Source organism: Pleurodeles waltl, chromosome 6 (assembly GCF_031143425.1).
Source record: "Pleurodeles waltl isolate 20211129_DDA chromosome 6, aPleWal1.hap1.20221129, whole genome shotgun sequence".
Taxonomy (NCBI): Eukaryota; Metazoa; Chordata; class Amphibia; order Caudata; family Salamandridae; genus Pleurodeles; species Pleurodeles waltl.
In genome coordinates, this window is record NC_090445.1 from 46,721,721 (window position 1) to 46,747,281 (window position 25,561).

General features: G+C 47.9%; 1 protein-coding gene across 1 annotated transcript in view; it reads left to right on the forward strand.

Annotated features, from left to right (window-relative positions):
• The window catches only part of ATF6B (activating transcription factor 6 beta), a 184,931-nt gene that overhangs the window by 144,927 nt on the left and 14,443 nt on the right, over positions 1–25,561 (forward strand). The window contains exons 11-14 of the mRNA XM_069237233.1: positions 7,835–7,942; positions 9,730–9,823; positions 12,339–12,412; positions 15,655–15,766. Coding sequence (XP_069093334.1) covers positions 7,835–7,942; positions 9,730–9,823; positions 12,339–12,412; positions 15,655–15,766 — 388 coding nt within the window. The remainder of the gene's footprint in view (positions 1–7,834; positions 7,943–9,729; positions 9,824–12,338; positions 12,413–15,654; positions 15,767–25,561) is intronic.

Here is a 25,561-nt window from a genome sequence, read left to right on the forward strand (position 1 = left end):
TGGGATGGCGCCGGAGCTGCCGCCCTCATGATCTCACTTGTCATGCTCGTAGCTGCGTGCACAGTGCCAGGCTCATGCACTCCAGTCAGTGCACTTCAGCCAGTGCTGGCTGTAGACATTTGTACCATACCCAACTCATGCACTTCAGTTAGTGCCAGACTCGTGCACTCCAGGCAGTGCCAGTCTCGTGCACTTCCATCACTGCCTTTGGGGGCTGCAGACCCTCGTACAGTGAGAGACTCGTGCACTCCAGTCATTGCCAGTGGGAACTGCAAATATGTGTACAGTGCCATACTCGTGCACTTCAGGCAGTGCCATACTCGTGCACTTTATTCAGTGCCATACTCGTGCATGTCAGTCGGTGCCAGTGGGGGCTGTGGACACATGTACAGTCCCAGGCTCGGGCACGTCAGTGGCAGCCATAGTTGGCATAGGCAGTCCTTGGTTTTCCCGGTCTTGGGGTCTACGGCGGAAGCAGCAGGAACAGGAAGTAAACTGACCCGAGGAGCCCCCTTGATTTCTCAGGTTTCCACCTCTCGGGCTTCCCCTTCCTCCCCAGCAGCAGTGGGACGGCACCGAGGAGCGTGGACGTTGGGCATCCCTTTGTCTTTGGATACATTTCGCTGCCACTGGTATTTTTGCCAAGTGACAGGTGTGTAGGTCTGTGCCTGACACTTGAGTGCAAACAAAACCCTTCGGTGTGTCAGTGAGAGAGTCTATCGGACATTGTAGAGTGCGTACAACACTGTGTGTGTGTGTGTGTGTGTGTGTGTGTGTGTGCATGTGTGCGAGAGAGAAGGTGTCTGTCAGAGACTTGTAGAGTGCATATATCACTGTGTGTGTGTGTGTGTGTGTGTCCGCGCGCGCCCGCCACAGAGGGAGTCTCTCAGAGACTTGTAGAGTGCATATATCACTGTGTGTGCGTGTGTGTGCGTGTGCGCGAGAGAGAGACTGTCAGACTTGTAAAGTGCATACAATCCAGTGTGTGTGTGTGTGTGTGTGTGTGTGTGTGTGTGTGTGTGTGTGTGTGTGTGCGCGAGCGAGAGAGAGACTGTCAGAGACTTGTAGAGTGCATACAACCCTATAGGTGTGTGCGTGTGTGTGAGTGAGGGAGTCAGTGCTAGAAACATGTAGAGTGCATACAACCCTGTGTGTGTGTGTGTGTGTGTGTGTGTGTGTGAGAGAGAGAAAGAGACTGTGCCATAGACCTGTAAAGTGCAAAAACTCCCTTGGGGGTGTGTGTGTGTGTCTGTGTGTGAGAGAGAGAGTCTGTTAGACATTCTAGAGTGCATACAACCCTTTAAGTGCGCATGTGTGTGTGTGAGAGAGAGAGGGAGGGAGGGAGGGCTGAGTCTGTACTAGAAACATGTAGATACAACCTTGTGTGTGTGAGACTGTACCAGAGACTTGTAGAATGCATACAATCCTGTATGTGTGAGAGAAACTGTGCCAGAGACCTGTACAGTACATACAGCCCTGTGTGTGTGTGTGTGTGTGTGTGTGAGAGAGAGAGTCTACAAGTGTCTGATACACCCCCCTGACTCTGTCTATGTGTCTGTGCCAGAGGCTTGTAGAGTGTATACAAGCCTGTAGGTATCTGTGCCAGAGATATTTAGAGTGCATACAACCCTGTGTGTGTGTGTGTGTGAGAGTGTATCAGACACATGTTTGTCTGTGCCAGAGACACGAGTGTGTGTGAGTGTGACTGTGCCAGACACTTGTAGAGTGCTTACAACCGTGTGTGTCTGTGCCAGAGACTTGTAGAGTGCGTACAACCCTGTGTTTGTCTGTGTCAGACTTGTACAGTGCATACAATCCTGTGTGTGTGTGTGTGTGTGTGAGAATGTCATAGACTTGTAGAGTGGATACAACCCTGTGTGTGTCTGTGCCAGACTTGTACAGTACATACAACCCTGTGTGTGTGTGTGTGTGTGTGTGTGTGTGTGTGTGTATCTGTGCCAGACACTCGTAGAGTGTATACAACCCTGTGTGTGTGTGTGTGTGTGTGTGTGTGTGTTTATGAGAGGGAGTGTATCAGACATGTGTTTGTCTGTTTCAGAGACATATAGTGTATAAATCCTGTGTGTCTGTGCCAGAGACTTGTAGAGTGCGTACAACCCTGTGTTTGTCTGTGCCAGACTTGTAGAGTGCATACAATCCTGTGTGTGTGTGTGTGTGTGTGTGTGTGTGAGACTGTCATAGACTTGTAGGTGGATACAACCCTGTGTGTGTCTGTGCCAGACTTGTACAGTACATACAACCCTGTGTGTGTGTGTGTATCTGTGCCAGACACTCGTAGAGTGTATACAACCCTGTGTGTGTGTGTGTTTATGAGAGGGAGTGTATCAGACATGTTTGTCTGTTCCAGAGACATATAGTGTATAAATCCTGTGTTTCTGTGCCAGAGACTTGTAGTGCATACAACCTTGTGTGTGTATCTGTGCAGAGATTTGTAGAGTGCATACAACCCTGTGTGTCTGTGCCAGAGACGTCCTGCAATTCTGTCTGTGTGCTTGTGTGTGTGTGTGTGTGTGTGTGTGTGTGTGTGAGTCTGTGCCAGACTTTTAGAGTGCATATAACCCAGTGCGTGTGTGTGCCAGAGACTTGAAGAGTGCATACAATCCTGTGTGAGTGAGAGTGTGTCAGAGACATGTAGAGTGCATACAACCCTGTGTGTGTGTGTGAGAGAGGGACTATCAGAAACTTGAGGAGTGCATACAACCCACTGTGTGTCTGTCAGAGACTTTAGGTGGGTGTGCATGAAAGAGTCTGTCAGACACCTGTGGACTGCAAAGAAAGCTTTGGTGTACGCCCCCCCCCCCCCCCCCCCCCCCCATTCAAATCAAATAAATGTTTATAAAGCGCAGCTGCTCACGCATACTGGTCTCAAGGTGCTGAGGGGGTTTGTCCTCTGAGCTTCAGTTAAAGAGCCAGGTTTTAAGGAGATTCCTGAACTGATGCAGCGATGATGACTGCCTGAGGTGCGGGGTGTTCCAGCTCTTTGCTGCGAGGAACGCAAAGGGTCTTCCACCAGCCGAGGTCTTCTGTATGTGGGGTATGATGGCTAGTGCTTGTTGAGCCGAGCAGAGGTCGGATGGGAGTGGGGGACAGCCCCTTAGTGTTTTCCTCAGTGCCTGGGAAATAATATCTTTTCGGTGGTCACTTGGCTGAGCAAGCTAGGCATGGCCAGCATGGATCTCAGCCCCATAACTTGTGCAGATGACATCATGCCATGCCCAGGTTGGTGGGTGTTTAGGTTGTCTTCATCTCTTGCTCTCTCTTTCCGTTGAGATCATAATGCGAAAAAGCGAGATTCATGCTCCAAAATGATGCAGATGGGGCTGCAAACTATTATCTCCTCAGGCCAAAGGGGGCTTGAGATAAATGCGACTGCACTATCCCCCCCCCCCCCCCCCCAAAGATCAGCTGGTATCCTGACAACTGGGGGGTTGGCCCTAGTTCGCTCCATGGGAGCACCTGCTCTAAATCTGTATGGGCCGCAGCCCGATGCAAAGCACCGGATTGCAGACACCGCATCACTGGATTCCCGGGGGCGCGGTATTATTTCAGGATGGGGGTCGGTGCTTAGTCTTAAACAGCTCTGAACACGCTGATCACCCATATGTTAACCCTGCCTGTGTATTGCGTAAATAAATTAGAATAAACTTCCAATTTTTTCCCAACAAATAACGCATGGCCTGTTTGGTGAGATGACAGCTGTCTGTCACCAAAACAAGAAATGCCAGGCGGCGGACTGGCTAGGGGTGGAAGCGCTAGGGCGGTGTGCATGCCCCCGCCCCCACTTCTCTTTGGTTCTGGGGTGAACTTCGCCACTGTGAGGTCTGTGCAGTTTGCGGTTCTTTAGTGGCCTCGGCTGGGCGTCAGCGGGTGGCGAGGCAAGGAGCTGGAGGGCGCGTTATCTTTCAGATTGCCGGCCAGATGTCCCGCCTCTAAACCGGTGTAGGGCGCTGTGTTCTCGTGATCTGCTATTGATTAGAAGTTCTTGGAAGGTGAGACAGGCTTGCACCTGCAGCCAGGGGGCCCTCCCATCACCGGCGTCTTGTAACTTCTGTTCTTCATGGCTTCGGTATGGATGGGATGTTTGGGATATTTTTGCTGTTTTGGGATCCCATTAACAGGAATGCTGCCACAGATTTACTGAGCCACAAGGTCAGTGATAGTCAAGGAGAGATACCTGCATTCATCTTAGACGCCCAGTGTAGCGTTAGCACGTATTTGTAGTTGGGCTGCTTGTGGGGTTCCTCCTCCCTTACATGCTTAATTGTTACCCAGGCTGCACCTCTCTGCCACATTTCCTTGTTCTCGAGAAGGCTGCAGCGGCAACTAAAACCCTCTTCTTCTGGGTGCTGCCTTCTCTAGACTCTCAGATGTTTGTGGGACCCCCACTCCCCTCGCCACTGGGACGAACTGATGGTTCTCTTGCTCTGCCACAGTCTTTCAAGGCCCTCACCTAACCCCAAGCTTCTACAGGCCTTGGAGAAGGGAAGTGTCGTGCACCCTGAGGCATAGTGTGAGCACTGCGGCTTCCACGGGCCTTGGAGAAGGGAAGTGTTGTGCACCCTGAGGCATTGTGTGAGCACTGCGGCTTCCACGGGCCTTGGAGAAGGGAAGTGTCGTGCACCCTGAGGCATAGTGTGAGCGCTGCAGCTTCCACGGGCCTTGGAGAAGGGAAGTGTCGTGCACCCTGAGACATAGTGTGAGCACTGCAGCTTCCACGGGCCTTGGAGAAGGGAAGTGTCGTGCACCCTGAGACATAGTGTGAGCACTGCAGCTTCCACGGGCCTTGGAGAAGGGAAGTGTCGTGCACCCTGAGGCATAGTGTGAGCACTGCAGCTTCCACAGGCCTTGGAGAAGGGAAGTGTCGTGCACCCTGAGGCATAGTGTGAGCACTGCGGCTTCCACTGGCCTTGGAGAAGGGAAGTGTCGTGCACCCTGAGGCATAGTGTGAGCACTGCGGCTTCCACGGGCCTAGGAGAAGGGAAGTGTCGTGCACCCTGAGGCATAGTGTGAGCACTGCGGCTTCCACGGGCCTTGGAGAAGGGAAGTGTCGTGCACCCTGAGGCATAGTGTGAGCACTGCAGCTTCCACAGGCCTTGGAGAAGGGAAGTGTCGTGCATCCTGAGGCATAGTGTGAGCACTGCAGCTTCCACTGGCCTTGGAGAAGGGAAGTGTCGTGCACCCTGAGGCATAGTGTGAGCACTGCAGTCTTCCACTGGCCTTGGAGAAGGGAAGTGTCGTGCACCCTGAGGCATAGTGTGAGCACTGCAGTCTTCCACAGGCCTTGGAGAAGGGAAGTGTCGTGCACCCTGAGGCATAGTGTGAGCACTGCGGCTTCCACAGGCCTTGGAGAAGGGAAGTGTTGTGCACCCTGAGGCATAGTGTGAGCACTGCGGCTTCCACAGGCGTTGGAGAAGGGAAGTGTCGTGCACCCTGAGGCATAGTGTGAGCACTGCGGCTTCCACTGGCCTTGGAGAAGGGAAGTGTTTTGCACCCTGAGGGATAGTGTGAGCACTGCGGCTTCCACAGGCCTTGCAGAAGCGCACCCTGAGGCATAGTGTGAGCACTGCAGCTTCCACTGGCCTTGGAGAAGTGCACCCTGAGGGATAGTGTGAGCACTGCGGCTTCCACTGGCTTTGGAGAAATGCACCCTGAGGCATAGTGTGAGCACTGCGACATCCACAGGCCTTGGAGAAGGGAAGTGTTGTGCACCCTGAGGCATAGTGTGAGCACTGCGACTTCCACAGGCCTTGGAGAAGGGAAGTGTTGTGCACCCTGAGGCATAGTGTGAGCACTGCGGCTTCCACTGGCCTTGGCGAAGTGCACCCTGAGGGATAATGTGAGCACTGCAGCTTCCACTGGCCTTGGAGAAAGCAAGTGTCGTGCACCACTGCAGAAATGCACCCTAAGGGATAGTGTGATCACTGCAGCTTCCACTGGCCTTGCTGAAGTGCACCCTGAGGCATAGTGTGAGCGCTACAGCCTCCACAGGCCTTGGAGAAGGGAAGTGGTGTGCGCCACTGCAGACGCTCACCCTGAGGCATAGTGAGCACTGCGGCCTCGACAGGCCTTGGAGAAAGGAAGTAACGTGCACCACTGCAGAAGCGCACTCTGAAGTATAGTGTGAGCATTGCAACTGCCACCGGCCTTGGAAAAAGGAAGTGTCTTGCACCACTGCAGAAGTACACCCTGAGGGATAGTGTGAGCACTGCAGCTTCCACAGGCCTTGGAGTAAGGAAGTGCTGTGCGCCACTGCAGAAGTGCACCCTGAGGCATAGTGGGAGCACTGCGGCTTTCACAAGCCTTGGAGAAGTGCACCCTGTGGCATAGTGTGAGCAGTGCAGCTTCCACAGGCCTTGGAGAAGTGCACCCTGAGGGATAGTGTGAGCACTGCAGCTTCCACTGGGCTTGGAGAAAGGAAGTGCCATGCACACCGCAGGAGTGCATCTTGAGGGATAGTGTGAGCACTGCAGCTTCTACAGGCCTTGGAGAAGGGAATTGATGAGCACCACTGCAGAAGTGCACCCTGAGGCTTAGTGTGAGCAGTGCAGCTTCCACAGGCCTTGGAGAAGTGCACCCTGAGGGATAGTGTGAGCACTGCAGCTTCCACTGGGCTTGGAGAAAGGAAGTGTTCTGCACCACTGCAGAAGTGCACCCTGAGGCATGGTGGGAGCACTGCAACTACCATAGGCCTTGGCGAAAGGAAGTAACGTGCACCACTGCAGAATCCCACCCAGACGCATAGTGTGAGCGCTGAAGCTTCCACAGGCCTTGGAAAAAATAAATACCATGCACCACCAGAGGAGTGCGCCTTAAGGTATACTGTGAGAACTGCAGCTTCCACAGGCCTTGGAAAAAAGAAGTACCATGCACCACTGCAGAAGTGCACCCTGAGGCATAGTGGGAGAACTGCGGCTTCCACAGGCCTTGGAGAAAGGAAGTGGCATGCACACCGCAGGAGTGCACCTTGAGGTATAGTGTGAGAACTGCAGCTTCCACAGGCCTTGGAGAAAGGAAGTGCCATGCACACCGCAGGAGTGCACCTTGAGGGATAGTGTGAGCACTGCAGCTTCCACAGGCCTTGGAGAAGGGAAGTGATGAGCACCACTGCAGAAGTGCACCCTGAGGCATAGTGGGAGCACTGCGGCTTCCACAGGCCTTGGAGAAAGGAAGTGCCATGCACACCGCAGGAGTGCACCTTGAGGGATAGTGTGAGTACTGCAGCTTCCACAGGCCTTGAAGAAGGGAAGTGTTGTGCACCACTGCAGAAGCGCACCCATAGGCATAAGGTGAGCACTCCAGCTTCCACAGGCCTTGGAGAAGGGAGGTGCAGTGAACCCCTGCAGAAGCGCATCCAGAGGCATAGTGTGAGTACTGCAGCTTCCACAGGCCTTGGAGAAGGGAAGTGCCGTGTGCCACTGCAGAAGCGCATCCAGAGGCATAAGGTGAGCACTCCAGCTTCCACAGGCCTTGGAGAAGGGAAGTGTTGAGCACCTTTGCAGAAGCGCACAGTAAGGGACAGTGTGTGAGCTCTGCAGCTTCAACAGAGCTCAGAGAAGGGAAGTGTGCACCACTAAAGTAGTGCACGGTAAGGCACAGTGGGCATATACCTTCATGGTGAATCGAAGTCACTTTTCACTCCTCTGAGACTGCTCACAATAGAGGGACAGTGGAAATGTTACATTGATAAACAATAATGTGGGTGTCCTGTGGTCCTCCCCTCTCATGTATACTGTCTCTCCTGGGCACAAACATGGCTAGTGTTTTCTGGAAGCTCCTGGATTCACAAAGCTGTCTTGTCTTCTCTTCTATCCAGGAACCTCAGCACAGCCATCTCTGATGTGAAGGAGATGGTCCTCCGTGACATCGACCAGCTCTTCCTGTCCTCAGACTGCCGCCAGTTCAACCGCACTGAATCTCTCCGGTGAGTACATCAAGAGGGCTACCAAGTTGGGGAAGGCCAGAGGCTGCTTACAATGTTGTCTGTGGAAAACCTTTGGCCAGATTGGGCTTTTTTTTTGTTTGGCAGATACATAATGAAGTGCCTGTTTGTCTATTTGATGGAGTTTTAAACTCCACCATTGTTCCACCTTCACTTGACATAAAGTTGAAAGCTTAGGGATGGTTTGGGATTTCCATGAACACACCACTCACTCTTTTAGATGTTCTTGTTCACTATGGTATGCTCTGGGTCTCTGATGCACTTTTACAGTGTATGTTGTTTACAGTGTATTGATTTTCAGACAGCTCAATATTTAATTATTGCATACTTGTAATAACTTGGATATATCTCATGTAGGACCAGTTTGTTCCACATTTTGAGATCACCAAATAATTTGCTGTTTTTCTGCTTGGAAATAATGACTCTTTAGATTACTTCTGCAATGTGTCTGATTTAGAATCTATTATACGAAGCAGTATTCTACAAGGTTGACTCTCTTAAATTCTGTGATTTCCAAATAGCTCCTGTGACATTGCTTCTCTGAATGCTACATTGTGTGCACTGCAACACCTTCATGTAGGTGGTAAAACAGTCCCTTTAAATTTTGCATCCTAAAGTAGTCCCTTAATTATTTATCCAACTACCCAGACACCTCGGATCTGCAGGACTTCTTCTTGCATACATCCTATGCATACACAGAACCATATTAGGAGAGAAGGCGAGCGTTCTCTTACATCGCTCCTCAAGCGAGGAAGGACCTCCCACTCCTCATCAGAACCTCCTCTGTTATTCTATTCCACAAAAAGCACCTGGTTTTTCAATTAGCCAATCAACCACAGGCAGGGCTACGTGCCAGGATACCGTCGCAGGTGTTAGTGCGCTTTACAAATACACATTACATTCCTTCACAGAATTATGTATTCTGAGATAATGGTCATTCTATTGTTCAAAAGCTTTTACAACCACTGGTGGAGTTCTACGTCTGAACCTTGTAATACCAGGATTGCTCAAAAATCATTTCTTTAGAATGTATACTTCTCTGAACTCCTGAGACCGCTCTGAATGTTGTTTTCTACTAAATCGATCTCGGAGCATGTCTCTTCTGCATTCATTAACCTCCAGAAGTTCATGCAGCTTCTTCTCTCTTAATCCTGCCATCTGCAAATAACCCTGGGCGAATCTCAACACAGAATTAAGTATTCTCAACTTTTTGTAACTGCCTTCAGCAATCTCCAGAAAGGCCATGTTGTATGAATGTAAATAAACCACTTTTCTTTCTGCATTCTGTAATCTCCAGATCAAACCGGTGATCTATTGTCTGTGAATTCTTTAGTCTCCTGATAACTCCTACAGTATCCAACCTCTGAATTTTATAATAGCCCGGTAATACCTGTGACACACCATCTTTAAATTTTCTAATCTCCAGGGATCTCCTACAGCATCCACGCTCTAAATTCTGTGATATCCTGGTGAAACCTGTGCCACACATCTTAACACTCGAATCTGCAGCTAACTCTTGCAGGATTCCTCCTCTACATCCTGTAGTTACCACCTAGCTTCTGTGCCATCTTTTCTCCAAATTCTCTACTGCCTAGATAACACCCGCTATATATTTAATTAATGCCTGCATTCTGTACGTAACTTTATTGGTAGTCATTTAGAAAGTATGTCCTGTCAGTAAATGAAATACATTACTACGAACAGTGTTTTTTTTAGATGACTTTACATTTCATTGTTTTTTTTTTCAAATGTTCTGTTTCTTGTTTCAGGCTCGCTGATGAGCTCAGTGGCTGGGTTCGGCGCCACCAGAATGGGAGAAAGACAGGGAAACCAACACAGATGAAAAAAGCTCGAGCGACCAAGGCATGGCTTTGGGAATCCACCTGTTGGGGAAGGGGAATTACTGCTTACTCCACATTCTAGCCTATTTCTACTCTTTGTTCCCCCAGTCTCTGCTCAGCAAAGATTGATGCACATTGCTAGCTTTCCTTGCATAGCATTACCTCCTTGTTCAGCATTTCTGTCTTGATGCCGCTGCTCGCCTTCCCATCCTCGATCTACCCAGTCTGCAGCATACTGGCCCCTTCTGTGTTTGTACCGGACCACCCATCAAGTATATCGACAATGCTTAAATAGTGCAGGACCGGTCATGCCAAATCCAGTCTCCCAAGTTGAAGTTGCAGCAATGTTTAGCCTGTGGCAGAGTAGACTGTGTGTTGTGCGCCTGGTGGGGCGGCAGTACCTGCCACACATCAGACTGGTAACCCCTGCTTTTGTTATGGGGCAGTCGTCATGCTGGAGAATGTGCTCAGCAGACTGAGCCATCACTTCTAGAAACCACTCACCAGCACTTTGTTACTGTGAAGCAGCTTTCATCTGTGTCTCTGGAGTGCTCCTGAGAGGTCTGAGTGACTTCATTGGATATCTGTAGCTAGAAGGAGAGGATCATGTGCCACAGGCAGAACAGTAGAGTATGTGCAGATCTCCTTCGGGTTCAGGAGATGGGCAGCTTCAGTGATCCATAAAGTTAAAGCAGAGGCGACCAGGCCTGGGGCAACTCTTCAGCTTTCTTGAGCGTCTTTCAAGCTTACATTCACAATTTGGCCGGTTTAGCAGGAAGCCACTGTGGGTCAGAGGAGCTGGTTTGGTGCAGGTTTTCAGCACTGGTATCCTTTATAGAGCATCATTGTGAGCATCTGTTTCTTTGCATTGTGTTAGGAAGGATGGCGTGGTCTGTATTTTGAATGTATTGCAGACCACAGCGTATTATGACTGCTGGCAGCCCCCCGCCCTTTTCCGACCGGAGACCTGCCAGCAGCCATACTGGCGTTCGGCGGTGAATTGGAGGCTGCTCCACCGCCACGTCATCGGAACACCGCCCACCGAATCACGTCCCATGATTCGCTGTGGCGGTGTTCTGGTGACGGGGATCTGGCGGTGGAGCAGCCCCCATGGATCTCGTTCCCTCCTGGGGGATCACCGGACCAGGAAAGGTGATCGTCCGTTAGGGGGGTGAGGGGGTGTTGTGTGTTGTGTGTGTGCATGGGGGTGTGCGTGTGAGTGTTTAGAGGGTGTGTGTGAGTGCGTGTATGCATGCAGGGGGTGTGTTGTGTGTATGGAACATGTGTGCGTGTATGTGTGCGTGTATGTGTGCGTGTATGTGTAGTTGTGCGAGTGTGCATGTAGGGGGTGTGTGTGTGTGTCAATGTTGGGGGTGTGTGTGGGGAGGGGGTCCTACCACCTTTGGGGGGTGGTAGGGGGTTGTGGGTTTGGGAGAAGGACTCTGGGGAGGAGGGTGGGGGAGACCCCTATCAGTGCCAGGGAACGTATTCCCTGGCACTGATAGTGCCTACCCTACCGCCGTGGATTGCGTGGCGGTACAGAACCCCACGAAATCCATGGCGGTATGCGGGGTTGTGATACCGCCGGCAATGTAGTGATGAATGTACTGACGGCCGCCAGGCTAGAGACCGAAGTCTCCAGCCCAGCGGTCTTTACCACCCTGGCGATCGGAGTGGAGATGTGGCGGTTTTGCATGGCGGTCACCGCCATGCTTGTAATTTAATTTTTTTTACCGCCGGCCTGTTTGCGGTATCACCGCCACTTCGCGACCGACCACCAGGGTTGTAATGAGGGCGTAAGTCAGAAGATCGTGGGCTTCACTTACTTTGGTAGGGGATGCCAGGTTCTTCCCTGTGGTACAGACATACTCCTAAAACTATATCTTTACTGTCAGTAAGTAGCCTGCACATATGAGGGGCGAGGGAGTATACTGCATTAAGAACAAGTTTCAGGCAAACACTTTCTAGGCTTGCTCTTCTAGCCAAACACTAGGGCTCTGCTGCGGTGTGCTCTCAAATTGGTGTCCAAGTGTTACCTTAGATTAGTTGCTGCTAGTCACCCCAAATAAGGAAGACATCTGTGGAAAAAGTAACAATTTAAACAAAATGGTAAAGTGCAGCAGCGGATAACAATTGTGTATTTCGCTATCCTTACAACACACTGCGGGAAAGCACATGTGGTACTGTTTGTGTAGTGCAGGTGCCCCTGGGCTAGCCGCTGCTCCATGGTCCTTGGCCGAGAAGGCACCAATTCCCTGTGCTCCCAGATTAAGAGAACATCAGCTTTATTATACGGAGAGTCCTAGTGATTCTAGGATTAAAGCCACCAGTAAAAATGGGGAATAAAAGGATGATTTTACAACAGATCCCTCCTCAGCTTTCCACTGCCTTAGAGGGCTTCAGTGACTCTCCACCATTGACATGAGTGTGAAGGACCTAATATGGTGGGCTGTCCCCATGTGCCCTTTGGAGGGTATTTATTTGGGCGCCGTCACCTACCCTTTTTGCAATAATGAGTTGTCCCTTTCTTATTTCAGAAGCAGCTGCTGCAGAAGAAATTACTGAGCCTCTCTCGTTATGTTCCTGCGCATCCTTTCAGGCACCATGAAAGGTAAGAGAAGTACCACAAGGGGTTCCCTGATTTAATGAACGTAGCTCAAGTAGGGAAAATACTACTATAGAGGAAATCTAAATAAAGAGCTACAACTATTAACCTGTAGGATGGATATTCCTCAGGTCCCGTATCTCAATGGATATTGATGGCCGTCAAGTTGTATGTCGAAAAATGACCATGCTTCATGGATATACAATAAGGCTGAACATCAAATAGAATGACTAAATAGAAAATTCTATAACCAAAATATAAGTTTATTGAATGATTATACAAAATACTAAGAACACAGAACCTAATACTTAGAAGAAAAAAGGTACAAATAACCTATCTCAACCAAACCACACTCATACCAGGCTAAAAATGACTAAAATACACGAAACAAAAAACAGACTACAAAAAAGAAACTCTAATAATCTCAATAAATAATAATGACACAATAGCACAATGACAAAAACAGGCCAAAGGTGGCAATCAATTACATATCAATAAAAAGATTTGAAAAAATACAAATCTAGTGATGTTACAATGACACTCTATAATCAAGTACAAAAGTAAAGAACTATGGCTGAGAAAAAACAATAATAGGGCTATGATATCTAGCAAATACAGTAAGAACCAGAGGCCTACGCGCGTTTCGGTGTTCCTCTATTTTTGAGGTCACCTTCATCAGGGCGGTTCCCAGTGTGATAATCCTTTACTGGTACAATCCTAACAGCCGTGTATCCTGGTCATTTCTTGTGCCGTATTCTGGATATAAATCAAAGATATATAGACATGATATCTAGTGGAAGAAGAAAGGAATAAATAAATACATACATAGGACTTATAATTCGGAAATCTCAATTTCTAGTTTTTTTTGGAAAGGAAAAGAATTGAATAGTCTTAATTGCATGTGCAGACTTATAATCAGTCTTTATACTGTCATGCAATACACCAGTTATGAGCCGGTCATACGTGAGTGAATGAACTCTCCGATGAGAGTAGTGCCGTAGTGATAGTTGGTAAACAGACACAAAAATATTTAAAAAGTGCAAAATAAAGAGTGGCAGCATTAGGCTAGTGAAAAAATAAAAAATAGAAAAAGGAGTAGAAAATGAAATAAAATAAAATAAATTGCTGTACAGTGATGCCAGAACCCGTATTAATTCCTACTCTTGTTCGCTGACTTGCAAAGGGACACCCATTCACATTGTAAAGTTAGTTATGGTGGAAAAATATTTTGATATGTATAGTACCTGTTGTACCAATCTGGGATAATGACTAGGATAAGGCTGTTCCGTTTGGAAAAAATGCGTCTGGGTGTCTTTGGTTATCAGTAAAGATTTGCAGTTCTAGTGAAAAAGAAAAAGCTTTGGTAAATGTGGAGGAATTAACGGGCCCGAGTGAAGATGCCTCTTAGTTATACTGAGACCGGTAATAAATTTTAAAATGGCTAGCGTAAATCGAATTCTATATGGATACGGAACTGGGGGTCACCTGAGCGCCGGCTAGAGGAGGCGGTAGGGTGGGTTCACTTCCACGATCTTTAAAATATCCCCGTACTCATAATGGACTAAGCGCAACATTTCTGAGGCGCACAGGTTGATGAAAGAACTGAATAAAAGAAAGAAAATAGGACCCAATGAAAAGCCGTCTGGGTCAGACTCGCTTTGATACAAGTAAGTCTTATTGTAAACCATGAAAGGTAAGCCTAGGTTCTCATTGGTTCCATGATGGGCCTTGACCACCGTTCACCCCCAATCTCTCATCAGTAACAGCCCCAAAGACTGAATCAGCTTAGAAAACAACCCCCCTCCTCACTCTCTTTGTGCTGTATGAATGGCTTTTCCAGCCCTTGCGACGCTAGAATCGCACCTACCATGGACCATGTTATTGTGAAACAGCTAACTTCTTAAAGACCTCAGACACCTTCGTCCCACGCACCTTAGCAACATACAATAGAACTGTTGCATATTAATATCAGCATTGCCAAACCTGACAGGGTCTGGCTTTGGCACAGGTGAAGATTTTTCTCAAGCAACACTAGAATGCACACAGTAGTACAGTGCGCAGAGCAGTGGTGACAGATTCCCTGATGCCCAGAACACAGCGCAGGGAGCAGTGCAAACCTCTTGGCGCAGGATGGACAGCTACAGCGCAGGCAAGTTTCCAGCCGTACAAAGAGTGGGTGCAACTATTGGCAGCAGCGATGCAAGCTTCATAGAATGGCAGTGAAGCTTGCCTCACACCCTGAACTGGTACAGAGCAGATGGTAGCTGTGCAAGCTTTGCTCACATCAGAGCAAGCCAAGCAGTCTCACCCACCCCAGACAGCTAGGGTTCCTGCATATCACAGAGCAGCAGAGGATACTTCCTATACACACACAACCCCGTTCCTCTTTCTGGAATCAAGCCCAAGGAGGAAGACATAAAAGCAGGAAAGTGAAGATTGTAAATTGTGAGGTTGGTACCGGCATTTACACCAAGCAAAGGTTGTGAGACTAGTGGCCCTTGCTTTGTGATTGGTCTGATTTCACTCCAGAGCTGTCTGTAGTCTTGGGTGTAAGCTGCCACCCAACATGTGCCTTACAAATGAAGATAGGTGGGTTAGGATAGCATAGAACAGACCCACAAGGGGAATTGACGTCCAAGCCAAGAGTACGTCTCGCAGGATGCTCATGGAAGCCCCAATTCCTGTCGGTTTCTGTATGTGGTGGCATCCCCACTCGTGCACACGTAGGTGGTGCCTGTGCTTCTCCGCAGGATGCGCAGCCCCTCCGATTCTAATGAGTGCTGTACTCCGCTGTAGGAGATGGCAAGGGTGTATTCAATGCAGAGGCCAGAACCGATGCCTGGATATTTTCAATTGTGGAGAACCCCAACGTGACAGCATTTGTACTTCCCACAGTGAAGCATGATAAGAGGGGGCAGGGCTTTAAATGTAAAACAGTGTGAAACATTATCTAAAAAAGGAGTCACCTCACTTGGAGAAATCATCCAAACAGTCAAGTCCTTGCCTGCACGTGAGTGTATGCAAAACAAAACCCAGCTACACTGGAAGGCCATTCATTGTCTTCCCAGGTCAGTTATTTGGTCCATTGCTGTTATTGTTCAGATCTGAAGACATTACACCGGTCACTTATGTAACGTTTACTTTGAGGTTGTCTTGGTGCCTTGATACATGTACATGAAAGGTTGAGATTTTCTGCTGTGCGCTTTGCTGATTGCCCTGCAGTTTGTTTATTGTGCCTCTCATTTCAGGGAACCATCCAGCCAGTTGCAGGTCTACCATCGGCCAGACCAGACATACCATGACTTCATGGATGCCATTGACCGGCGAGAAGACACCTTCTATGTGGTCTCCTTCCGAAGGGTAATGTTCTCCTCCTGGAGTGGGTAATGCCATTAGCGGGGGCTGGTGTTGTAAAATTTCGTCCTCGCTTGTGAGGAGATGATGCACTTGCAATGTGAAACAACACCACAAGACACAACTTTGACTGCAAAACTAGTGTGCCTACTTGTATTGAAAGAGTAGTGAACTGAGAAGCCTTTTGTGAGTGAGTGTTTAACGTGATACAAAGCGCTGTTCAGAAAACTTACAAGCAGCTATTAGCACAGCTTTCGCATGTAATGCAAAAGACCTTACTCACACTAGCGTAGCAATGCAGAACATAGAGAAGACACGTCAAAACATAAAATTTAAACATAGGGGCCATTAGAGCCGAGCAGAATGTGAAGTGATCTAGTCTACCATTCTTTGATCGCAAGATCCTTCTCTCACCTAGCCGGCAAGACCTGGAAATCCCTACCGCTCCACCTTTGCCAGACCCAAGACCTCTTGACATTCAGGAAACGCCTCAAGACATGGCTCTACGACCAGTAGCTCCCCCCCCCACGCCTTGAGACCCTAACAGGTGATTAGTGCGCTCTATAAATCCTTGATTGATTGATAAATTGCTTAGCGACTGGACAAGAGTAAACCCATCACAACAAAGCTGCAAAATTGAGGGCAGAGGCTACATATATAAAAGCAATTTCTCATAAATGGGTTCATTACTGCTGTGCATTTGGGCTGACAGTGTTTCTGCTGTATTATGGCCCTTGATCTTCACTTTCCCTGCCCCTTCTTTCTTCATCTCAAACAATTGTTTGATTGACAATTTTATGTGTCCAAGGTACCAGAAGTCCTTCAAAGTTTATTTTTTCCACTTTCAAATACAAAACAACAGTTGTTTAAGAAGCATATCTATTAACAAGAGTAAGGCTGAACTCCTCCAGCTGATAGCACAGGAACCCAGCCAGTGTGAAGACAGAAATTTTGGTATGGCTAAATGTAGATCCCTGGTACCTGATAGCACTGTTAGGGTCAGAGACTAATTCTGCTCCCCTGTCCAGATGACTGAAGATGATGCATACACTTCTGTACGCAAATGTTGTGTTTAGCATTGCTTGGACTAGGGATTTGGCTGTAGCGTGGGACAACACACTATCAGTAAATATATGTTCGGTGGCATGTGTAGCTGCAGATACACATGTTGTGCATAGTCCGCCGCCTGGTGTTGGGTCGGAGTGTTACAAGTTGTTTTTGTTCGAAGAAGTCTTTTCGAGTCCCGAGACCGAGGGACTCCTCCTCCTTTGTTCCATTGCGCATGGGCGTCGACTCCATGTTAGATTGTTTTTTTTCCGCCATCGGGTTCGGACGTGTTCCTTTTCGCTCCGGGTTTCGGGACGGAAAGATAGTCTTAACTTCGGAAAACTACGTCGGTATTGTTTCGCTCGGTATCGGGTAAGAATAGAATCGACACCGAATCGTGAAGAGCTCCGGTAGCCCTTCGGGGTAATTTCGATCCCCCGTTGGGGCCTGGTCGGCCCGACCGCGTGTAACATCGACACTGATGGAACGGACCCCGTTCCGATTCTGTCCTAAATGCCACAATAAATATCCATATACAGACCAACATTTGGTCTGTAACTTGTGCCTGTCGCCCGAGCACAAGGAAGAAATGTGTGAGGCCTGTCGTGCGTTTCGGTCCCGAAAAACGCTCCGTGACCGGCGAGCCAGAAGATTGCAGATGGCGTCCACGCCGACGGGACAAGGAGAAGAAGAGGAAGCCTTCTCCATCCATGAATCGGACTCCGAGGAATTCGACGTCAAAGAAACCGTGAGTAAGACGTCGAAGCAAGCACCACACAAGAAAACATACAAGGTCCAGGGGACGCCACTGCCAACAGGCCATGGCTCAACCCATAAAGTAGGTGACCGTCCATCGGCACCAAAAAAGGCCGAACTGGTGCCGAGATCGTCCGACTCGGGTCGAGACACAGGCACGCAGCAATCTCGGGACCGAGAAAGTGCTGCCGAAAAAGATCGACGCCGAGACAGCGGAACCGAAGCTGCTCGACGCAGAGACAGTGGCACCGAGGAAGATCGACGCCGAGAGAGCTCGACGCCGAGAGAGCTCGACGCCGAAAAAGAAAAAATTCTCCTCGGAGCCGAAAACAAGCAGAGACACAGTTTCGGTGCCAAAACGACCAGCAACCGAACCAACTGCCAGCTCATATACAGAGGAACAATCACTGTCCTCTCCAATGCGCAAACACAGATTTGAAGAAGAGTTACAGACCACTGATGTAGACCACACACAAAAGCGGATCTTCATACAAAGTGGGACAGGGAAGATCAGCACTCTTCCCCCCAATCAGGAGAAAAAGGAGACTCGAGTTCCAAACACAAGAACAAACACCACAAAAAATGGTGAAGAAGGTAACTCCGCCACCCTCTACTCCACCTGTAACTCACACATCACCGGCACAGACTCCGTCACATTCACCGGCTCATACCACCATGAGCCAAGACGACCAGGACGCTTGGGACCTATACGACGCCCCAGTATCAGACAATAGTCCTGAGTCGTACCCTACCAAGCCCTCACCACCTGAGGACAGCACAGCGTATGCACAGGTGGTAGCTAGGGCAGCAGAATTCCATAACGTGTCGTTACACGCAGAACCTGTCGAGGATGACTTCCTTTTCAACACCCTCTCCTCCACCCATAGCTCCTACCAAAGCCTACCTATGCTTCCAGGAATGCTAAGGCACGCAAAGCAGATCTTCAAAGAACCTGTCAAAAGTAGAGCGATTACTCCAAGGGTGGAGAAAAAATATAAAGCACCGCCCACGGACCCTGCTTTTATCACCTCACAACTGCCACCAGATTCAGTCATGGTAGGGGCAGCTCGCAAGAGAGCCAACTCGCACACATCAGGCGATGCACCACCTCCAGATAAAGAGAGCCGCAAGTTCGACGCAGCTGGGAAAAGGGTCGCAGTACAAGCTGCAAACCAGTGGCGCATCGCGAACTCTCAGGCGCTCCTAGCGCGATATGATAGAGCCCATTGGGACGAGATGCAGCATCTCATCGAGCATCTACCCAAAGAATTTCAAAAACGGGCAAAACAAGTGGTTGAGGAGGGACAAAACATCTCCAATAACCAAATACGCTCCTCTATGGACGCAGCGGACACAGCGGCAAGAACAATAAATACCGCAGTAACCATAAGAAGGCACGCATGGTTGCGCACATCTGGCTTTAAACCGGAAATACAGCAAGCGGTGCTCAATATGCCGTTCAATGAACAACAATTGTTTGGACCCGAAGTGGACATGGCAATTGAGAAATTGAAAAAGGACACGGACACAGCCAAGGCCATGGGCGCACTCTATTCCCCACAGGGCAGAGGCACTTTCTGCACCTTCCGCAAAACAACCTTCAGAGGGGGGTTTCGGGGTCAAGCCAGCACCTCACAATCTACACTGTCTACCTACCAGGGACAGTACCAAAGGGGAAGCTTTCGGGGCCAGTATAGAGGAGGACAATTCCCTAGAAACCGGGGAAAATTTCAAAGTACAAAAACCCCTGCAACCAAACAGTGACTCACAAGTCACTCAACCCCTTCACACAACATCAGTGGGGGGAAGACTAAGTCAGTTTTACAAATCTTGGGAGGAGATAACAACAGACACTTGGGTCTTAGCAATTATCCGACATGGTTATTGCATAGAATTTCTCCAACTCCCTCCAAATGTCCCACCAAAAACACAGAATATGTCAAAACAGCATTTAGACCTTCTAGAACTAGAAGTTCAAGCATTACTGCTAAAGGATGCAATAGAATTGGTACCATGTACACAAATAAACACAGGAGTTTACTCACTGTACTTTCTAATACCAAAAAAGGACAAAACACTGAGACCAATCCTAGATCTCAGAACACTAAACACCTACATCAAATCAGAACACTTTCACATGGTCACGCTACAAGACGTGTTACCACTGCTAAAGCAACAAGACTACATGACAACCTTAGATCTAAAGGACGCATATTTCCATATACCGATACATCCCTCGCACAGGAAATACCTAAGGTTCGTATTCAAGGGAATACATTACCAATTCAAAGTGTTGCCGTTCGGTATCACAACCACACCAAGAGTATTTACAAAATGCCTAGCAGTAGTAGCTGCACACATCAGAAGGCAGCATATACACGTATTCCCGTACCTAGACGATTGGCTAATCAAGACCAACTCCCTCACAAAGTGTTCACACCACACAGATTATGTCATACAAACCCTCTACAAACTCGGTTTCTCCATCAACTATACAAAATCTCACATTCTGCTGTGCAAAACACAGCAATACTTAGGAGCGACAATCAACACAACAAAGGGAATAGCCACTCCAAGTCCACAAAGGGTTCAAAATTTTCACAAGGTTATACAAGCCATGTATCCAACACAAAAGATACAGGCAAAGACGGTATTAAAACTCCTAGGCATGATGTCCTCATGCATAGCCATTGTCCCAAACGCAAGACTGCACATGAGGCCCTTACAACAGTGCCTAGCATCACAGTGGTCACATGCACAGGGTCACCTTCTAGATCTGGTGTTGATAGACCGCCAAACATACATCTCGCTTCTATGGTGGAACAGTATAAATTTAAACAAAGGGCGGCCTTTCCAAGACCCAGTGCCACAATACGTGATAACAGATGCTTCCATGACAGGGTGGGGAGCACACCTCAATCAACACAGCATCCAAGGACAATGGGACGTACATCAAACAAAGCTGCATATAAATCACCTCGAATTGTTAGCAGTATTCCTAGCGTTGAAAGCATTTCAACCCATCACAACCCACAAATACATTCTTGTCAAAACAGACAACATGACAACAATGTATTATCTAAACAAACAGGGGGGAACACACTCGACACAGCTGTGCCTCCTGGCACAAAAGATATGGCAATGGGCAATTCACAACCACATTCGCCTAATAGCACAATTTATTCCAGGGATCCAAAATCAACTAGCAGACAATCTCTCTCGAGATCACCAACAGGTCTACGAATGGGAGATTCTCCCCCAAATTCTAAACACTTCAAAATTTGGGGGACACCTCAAATAGACCTATTTGCAACAAAGGAGAACGCAAAATGCCAAAACTTCGCATCCAGGTACCCACACAGGCAGTCTCAAGGCAATGCTCTATGGATGAACTGGTCAGGGATATTTGCGTACGCTTTTCCCCCTCTCCCTCTCCTTCCATATCTAGTAAACAAATTGAATCAAAACAAACTCAAACTCATACTAATAGCACCAACATGGGCAAGACAACCTTGGTACACAACACTACTAGACCTGTCAGTAGTACCCCATGTCCGGTTGCCCAACAGACCAGATCTGTTAACACAACACAAACAACAGATCAGGCATCCAAACCCAGCATCGCTGAATCTAGCAATCTGGCTCCTGAGATCCTAGAATTCGGTCATTTAAACCTCACCCAAGAATGTATGGAAGTCATAAAACAAGCTAGAAGACCATCCACTAGACACTGCTATGCAAGCAAATGGAAAATATTTGTTTGCTACTGCCTAATAATCAAGTTCACCCATTACATGCATCTCCAAAGGATATAGTGGGATACTTGCTACATTTACAAAAATCAAATCTAGCCTTCTCTTCCATAAAGATACACCTCGCAGCAATATCTGCATACCTGCAAATTACCCATTCAACTTCACTATTTAGGATACCTGTCATTAAAGCGTTTATGGAAGGCCTGAAAAGAATTATACCACCAAGAACACCACCTGTTCCTTCATGGAACCTCAACATCGTCTTAACAAGACTCATGGGCCCACCTTTTGAACCCATGCACTCTTGCGAAATGCAATTCTTAACGTGGAAGGTTGCATTTCTCATTGCCATCACATCTCTAAGAAGATTAAGTGAAATTCAGGCGTTTACTATACAAGAACCTTTTATTCAAATACACAAAAATAAGGTGGTCCTAAGAACCAATCCAAATTTTTTACCAAAAGTTATTTCACCGTTCCACTTAAATCAAACAGTAGAACTACCAGTGTTCTTCCCACAGCCAGACTCAGTAGCTGAAAGGGCACTACATACATTAGACATCAGAAGAGCACTAATGTACTACATTGACAGAACAAAAGAAATTAGGAAAACAAAACAACTGTTTATTGCATTTCAAAAACCTCATACAGGAAACCCAATGTCAAAACAGGGTATAGCCAGATGGATAGTTAAGTGCATCCAAAACTGCTACCTTAAAGCAAAGAGAGAACTGCCCATTACACCAAGGGCACATTCAACCAGAAAGAAAGGCGCTACCATGGCCTTTCTAGGAAACATTCCAATGAACGAGATATGTAAGGCAGCCACATGGTCCACGCCTCACACATTTACTAAACACTACTGTGTAGACGTGTTATCCGCACAACAAGCCACAGTAGGTCAAGCCGTACTGAGAACTTTATTTCAGACTACTTCAACTCCTACAGGCTGAGCCACCGCTTTTGGGGAGATAACTGCTTACTAGTCTATGCACAGCATGTGTATCTGCAGCTACACATGCCACCGAACGGAAAATGTCACTTACCCAGTGTACATCTGTTCGTGGCATTAGTCGCTGCAGATTCACATGTGCCCACCCGCCTCCCCGGGAGCCTGTAGCCGTTTGGAAGTTATCTTCAACATTTGTACATTTGTAAATATATATTACTTAAACCTTAGTTGGTACATACTTATTCATTCCATTGCATGGGCACTATTACTAACATACACAACTCCTACCTCACCCTCTGCGGGGAAAACAATCTAACATGGAGTCGACGCCCATGCGCAATGGAACAAAGGAGGAGGAGTCCCTCGGTCTCGGGACTCAAAAAGACTTCTTCGAACAAAAACAACTTGTAACACTCCGACCCAACACCAGGCGGCGGACTATGCACAACATGTGAATCTGCAGCGACTAATGCCACGAACAGATGTACACTGGGTAAGTGACATTTTCCTTTCCACTTAAGCACAGTCTAGAGTAGTGATGCAGCAGCAGTTTAATTCCCCCTCCTTATTGGTGTCACTTGTGAGCAGGTACATGGGATCTCCTAGACTATAGAGCCTCTGAGATGGTATGCTGTTCTGGCCAAAGGAGCCATCATTTAACTTACCCAGATGGTGACTGCAAGGGCATTTATATGGAGAGGACTTGTAGGCACATAAGGGGTGCAGGAAGAAAGGCCACATGAATAGCTGTTTTTCTCCTACCATTATCAGTCTTCCAAATCCTGGCTAGAGGGCACTGGCCACTCTTCTGAAAGGCTTGTATGATTTCCAAGATTACTGGAGGAAAAACAAAGCGCTGTTCAGAAAACTTACAAGCACTTATCAGCGCAGCTTCCGCATGTAATGCAAAAGACTTTACCCCCACTAGCGTAGCAATGCAGAACATAGAGAAGACACGTCAGAACATAAAATCTAAACATAGGGGCCATTAGAGCCGAGCAGAATGTGAAGTGATCTAGTCTATCATTCTTTGATCGCAGGTCAAAAGAACTCATTTGGATTTGAGGAGGCGCTTGAGTCTACCGTGGTTTGTTTCAGCTCTTAAATGGTGGTTCGGTGCATTCCAGAGATTAGATCTTTGAACTCCCAGTGACTGGCCTCAGTGGTTCGGTCAGTTGAAGGGCACGGGGGATATTGGTGCATCACTGAGGGCAGATTCCTGCTGGGGGTACCATGCGGTGCCAGCTTTTGAAGGTGGGAAGAACATTTAGTCCAGTAGGCCTAACAAATGATACAGCGTCTGGATTCCACTGGGAGCCAGTATGGTGCGTTCAACCCCAGTTTGATGCAGTCATCTGTTTTTACGTTCATGCTTCTTTTCAGGTATGGCTATGAAGCTTTTGGGGAGGGGTGCAGATAAGCAGTGTTTTATCCTTTTTTTTTTTTTTTTTTGGTTAATGGAACAGTCACCGTATCAATATTCTCTCTTGCCTTGCAGTAATTCAGATGCCCATGTAGGAAGAATTTGTAAATTAATCTGCTATTCCCAACAAAATGAGTTAGGCTTTTTTGTAGCTGAATATGTATAGTTAATGAAAGTGGATGAAATACAAAGTGAATGAATACAAAGGTTGTGGATTAAGAGAAAAGCGTAATTCTTGCTGGGTATGTAGCTCTGTGGGAGCCTTTAGAAACGGCTGGTGTGTACCTGTAGAGTTACATGTTTTCAGTGCACTCTGCGTTACGGAGTATGCTCATGTGGGATGCTCAGACCTGGCCAGTTACGTTTGGCAATACTGTAGCCCCCTGACTGGAAGAGCTCAATTGCCCGTTTGTCCAAGTTAGTAATGGTGCACTGCCCCCACAGAATGTGCAGCTAAGTACCACTGGCACAGATCTGCTTACGGTGGGTGACGCCGCTCCCCATTCAAGCATCCTATGATCTGTCTTAACTGGTGTCATACTGCCATTCCAGCAAAAACTCTGAACACGGGGCTTATCCAGGGCCTTGCGGCATTGTATCAGAGCATTGGCCCAACTGATCAAAGTCCCACCATGAAGCATGCTACCCACAGTATGGAAATAGCACTGGTGCTTCTTCCTCCTTTGTACCAAGTGTTTTACCTGCCTGTCCCTGTTGGGAGGAATGTCGCCAGCGCGGTTTACAGATGCGCATGCCTGCTGTGAGTGACCCAAATGCATGTGAAACTGGGATCTAGTGTGTCCATGATAATCCCACAGTGCGCTCTCTGTCCTGGACAGGCGTACAAAGCGTGCCCTTTTTTTGTCAACATGGGATTTCTGTCCCTGTCATGGGTTCGCATGAAGCAGTGATGGCAGCATGCCGAATTTGTGAATTAATAGCTCTGAACAAACCTTTTTTTCTATGTCTGAGCGGAGGGCAGCCTACTAGCCCCACCAGGTAACAGTTCCACTTCAATGTGACACCCAGACCATTGCACCTAAAATCTATGTGCAGCCATATCAAGTGTTTGTGTGGCGCGTACCTAACAGCAAAATCCAGTGCAATGTGTTGCTAGGACCAATGAGATCCATTTTGGATTACCCCTGTTTAGGATGGCTCAAGATGGAGGGTGGATACACCTCCCCCAGGAAGTGTATTGCCTGCGTTTCTGTTGGCCGGGGGTGGAGACTAAGGGCCAAATGTAGGAAGATTTGATTTTGCGACTCGGAAATTGCGAGTAGGTGCGACTCGCAATTTCAGAGTCACAAAATCATATGCAGAATTGTGTCTCAGACACCTTCTGTGAATCGTAAGGGGGTCGCAAAGGCCCACCTCATTAATATTAATGAGTTGGGTCACAATTTGTGACCCCCTTGCGATTCCCTGCACTCACAGGGATGGTGGCCTGCTGGAGACAGCAGACCTCCATGTCTGTGACTGCTTTTTTAATAAAGCAGTTTTTTTTTTTTTTTTGTATAGCAGCCCGTTTCTCTCAAAGGAAAACGAGTTCCAATACAAAAGAAAAAATGAAACCATTTGGTTTCGTTTTTTCAGAGTAGGCAGTGGTCCTGCTCTGAAAAAATATTCATGGCAACATTCACAAAGGGGAAGGGGTCCCACGGGGACCCCTTCCCTTTTGCGAATGAGTTAGCACCCTCTTGACATGGGTGCTAACTGCGAATTTCTTTGCGACCACGTTCGCGGTCACAAAGCAATTCTGCATCGCTGTGCGAATCACAAATAGGAAGGGGAACACCCCTTCCTATTTGCGAGTCGCATTCTCATTTTGCGAGTCGGTACCGACTCGCAAAATGGGAATGTGCATC